This window comes from Sinocyclocheilus rhinocerous, unplaced genomic scaffold (assembly GCF_001515625.1).
Source record: "Sinocyclocheilus rhinocerous isolate Xijiao unplaced genomic scaffold, SAMN03320098_v1.1 scaffold2028, whole genome shotgun sequence".
NCBI lineage: Eukaryota > Metazoa > Chordata > Actinopteri > Cypriniformes > Cyprinidae > Sinocyclocheilus > Sinocyclocheilus rhinocerous.
The window spans coordinates 97137-100188 of NW_015628691.1; the positions used below are offsets into that span (position 1 = coordinate 97137).

General features: G+C 37.9%; 1 protein-coding gene across 1 annotated transcript in view; it reads left to right on the top strand.

Annotated features, from left to right (window-relative positions):
• Nucleotides 1–3052, top strand: part of LOC107738272 (autophagy-related protein 2 homolog B-like) — a 25459-nt gene that overhangs the window by 18543 nt on the left and 3864 nt on the right. The window contains exons 35-38 of the mRNA XM_016549986.1: nucleotides 571–672; nucleotides 797–875; nucleotides 1639–1852; nucleotides 2170–2239. Of these exons, the coding sequence (XP_016405472.1) occupies nucleotides 571–672; nucleotides 797–875; nucleotides 1639–1852; nucleotides 2170–2239 (465 nt within the window). The remainder of the gene's footprint in view (nucleotides 1–570; nucleotides 673–796; nucleotides 876–1638; nucleotides 1853–2169; nucleotides 2240–3052) is intronic.

The following is a 3052-nucleotide window of genomic DNA, read 5'->3' on the forward strand; positions in this document are numbered from 1 at the left end:
TCAGTTTGTTTTCAGTTAAAATTTCAGTACTTATTTCAATTAGTTGCGAAGACATCAATTCAATTAATTTAGTTTAAGTTTTTCATTCAATGTTTCTCTATTTTATTTTTCAGCTTTATTTAAACGAACAACTGTTTTTAATAGTTTTTTTATTATTATTTGAATGATATCAACTTTTTTTGTAAGATTATTCAGTAATAAACCATTTTATAATCCAGTTTAGTAAACTCAAATACTCTACGATCCTTCATGTCTTATATTAGGTGCGGTTCCAGCATGAGGTGTACCCTCAGGCTCCAGAGACGGGGGTTTTGACGGAGCAGCCGGTGTCCAGACAGGTGTTTTCAGTGCAGGATCTGGAGATACGAGACAGGCTGGCCTCTTCCATGATGAACAAGTTCCTCTATCTATACTCCAGTAAAGAGATGCCCAGGAAAGCTCACTCCAACATGGTATGATCAAATACACACAGACAGATAATGATGTACATGATCTACAGGTGGTGTGTATGGTTTCTAAAGTATCAAATGATGCTGTTTGAAATGGGCATTTGTTGTCTGTGTGTATCAGTTGACTGTCAGAGCCCTGCACATGTGTCCAGAAACTGGACAGGCGCCTCAGGAGTGCTGTCTACGTGTGTCACTAATGCCCCTCCGGCTAAACATCGATCAGGTACAGAACAAAACTCTTCAACAACTAACCTTATATCATATTTTTAAAAGCATAGTTTAAACTGATGACTATATGTCAGGAGGCCCTCATTTTTATTTATTTTATTTATTTTTATAATGTATAGGATGCATTGTTCTTCCTGAAGGACTTCTTCACCAGTCTGGCAGCAGAAGTTGAACTGTTTTCCCCACCAGAACAGGAAGGTAACAATCAGTATGCAAAATATTCTGAAACATTGTTCCAAACTCTGCTGCATTCTCCTCATGTCATAATTACCGTAACTACTAGCTGTTCATGTCCATGGACTTGAATTTATATGTTTCTGTGGCAACACTATTAATTCCAGAATGAATCTGTGTAACCTGATTAATCAACAGACAAAACCACAATACAAAAAGTAACAAATATAGTTATGCAGATCCCTTATTAATAAACTTGTAGTTGTTTAGCACCTGTGTTGCGTACATTAAACTGTACTGCCATTTTGAGTGTTTCATCATGAAGCTCTCAAAAAATTCAAAGTTTACAATTTGTAATTACTAGTTCTACGAATGCTTTTTACAATTCAGAGTCACGTAATTATGGCAATTCTGACATGGGAAGAATGCACCTATAGAAAGCTAAATGATTTAAAGAAAAGTCAACTGTCAGTATACTTAAATAAATACTGATAAGCATGGATACAAAAAAATCAGGTGAATTAAAAATTTTATATTTTACCCAACACTTAGTTAGTAGATTATCATGTTGTTCACAAAGCATATGCTGCTTACATTAAACTACGTTGAAATCAGTTGTTGAGTTGGCCAAGTGTTTTTCCTATGCACTTCTCACGAGGAGCGCTGTTTGTTTGATGCTCCTGTGTAGGCAGTAGACAGCAAGGCTGCTCACTAGATCTTGCAACACATATTGTTTGCTGCAAGCAGTTGTTTCATCTGCGTAACTACTTATTGATCTGTGTTTTAGTGTTCTGTGTGTCGGTGAAGAAGCCTCCTGTCCCTGAGGTTTCTTGCAATTTTTCCAAGTACAACGGTGCAGCGGGACAAGAGCCTGCACCCATCATCTCAGTGCCAACACAAAACCGCGCCAGTCCAAGCCTCGTCCGCACCTGCAGCCAAGACAGCACTGCTGAGACAGACACTGCCTCCACGTCTTTCACCGACCAGCCCATATTCTTCAGGTGTGTGAGAGGAAGTGAGAGTGTTCTTAACCATCTGCATCCATCCACAACAGGGGTGTCCAGTCCTGCCACTTTCCTCCAGAGTTTAGCTCCTAAATACCTGCCTGAAAGTTTTTAGCGATCCTGGAGGCCTTATTTAGCTGGTTCAGATGGGTTTAATTAGGTCTACAACTAAGCTATGCTGCAATGTGGCCCTCCAGAAGCAGGATTGGACACCCCTGATCTACAGCAATCTACATTTTAGCATTTCAGATTCTTTAGGTATAAGTTAATCAATAACTGCAAACCAGAATTTATTTACATGTAACGTTTCCCAGAGAGTTCCGATTCACTTCAGAGGTGCCAATTCGATTAGACTACCATGGAAAACACATGGCCATGGAGCAGGTGAGCAATCCAGAGTTCAATCCAAATGTCAAAAAATCTATTTTTTCTTTTTGATAAACATCATATTTCATTCAGCATTTATTCCTTATTAAAATAATTTGATATAAAATACATTTGGCGTAGGTTTTTACATATGTTGGATTTAAGAATTATGTAACGAGTACAGTGAAATGATATATTAGCAATGATTAGTCAGAAAAACTATGTTGTTCTGTTTTACTACATGCAGAAATTAAAATACAGTAGTATGAATGATGGACTGAATCAACTTTTTTTTTTTCTCTTGGCTCTGAAAACTGAACTGTATTTTAATCTAAAAAAAAGGGTGAAGTAACAGACATTTTGCTACAAATCAAGCTTGTAGATAGAGGTCTGCATTCCCTCGGCTGTCGACCGGATTTTTTGCGCCGTACTTTTCCTACTGTGTTAACAGAAAATTGTCAAACGAATTTAGTATTTTGACAAGACGAGCTAATTGGCTATTTTTGTACAACCTACATTTTTATTAATTTTTTTCTCTCCGAGACACTTCTTCCATATTGTGTTGTCAATGTTAAACGAATTGTATCCTGACAAGACGAATAAAAATAAGATATACAATTTTTGTACAACATTTTTATTTCCTGCGTGGTCTGTGCGCAGAATGTGCATAACGATGCTCGGAGCAGGCTGTACCGGTGGTAAATATACGGCCCTCAGACAGCACAGGCAGGTTGTCGATGAGTAACAGAGCAGAATAAGGATGGAGCAAAGTGTGGATGCGCTGTCCTTGAAGGATGTTCAACTCGGTTTTGTTTATATTTTGCTTAGCCT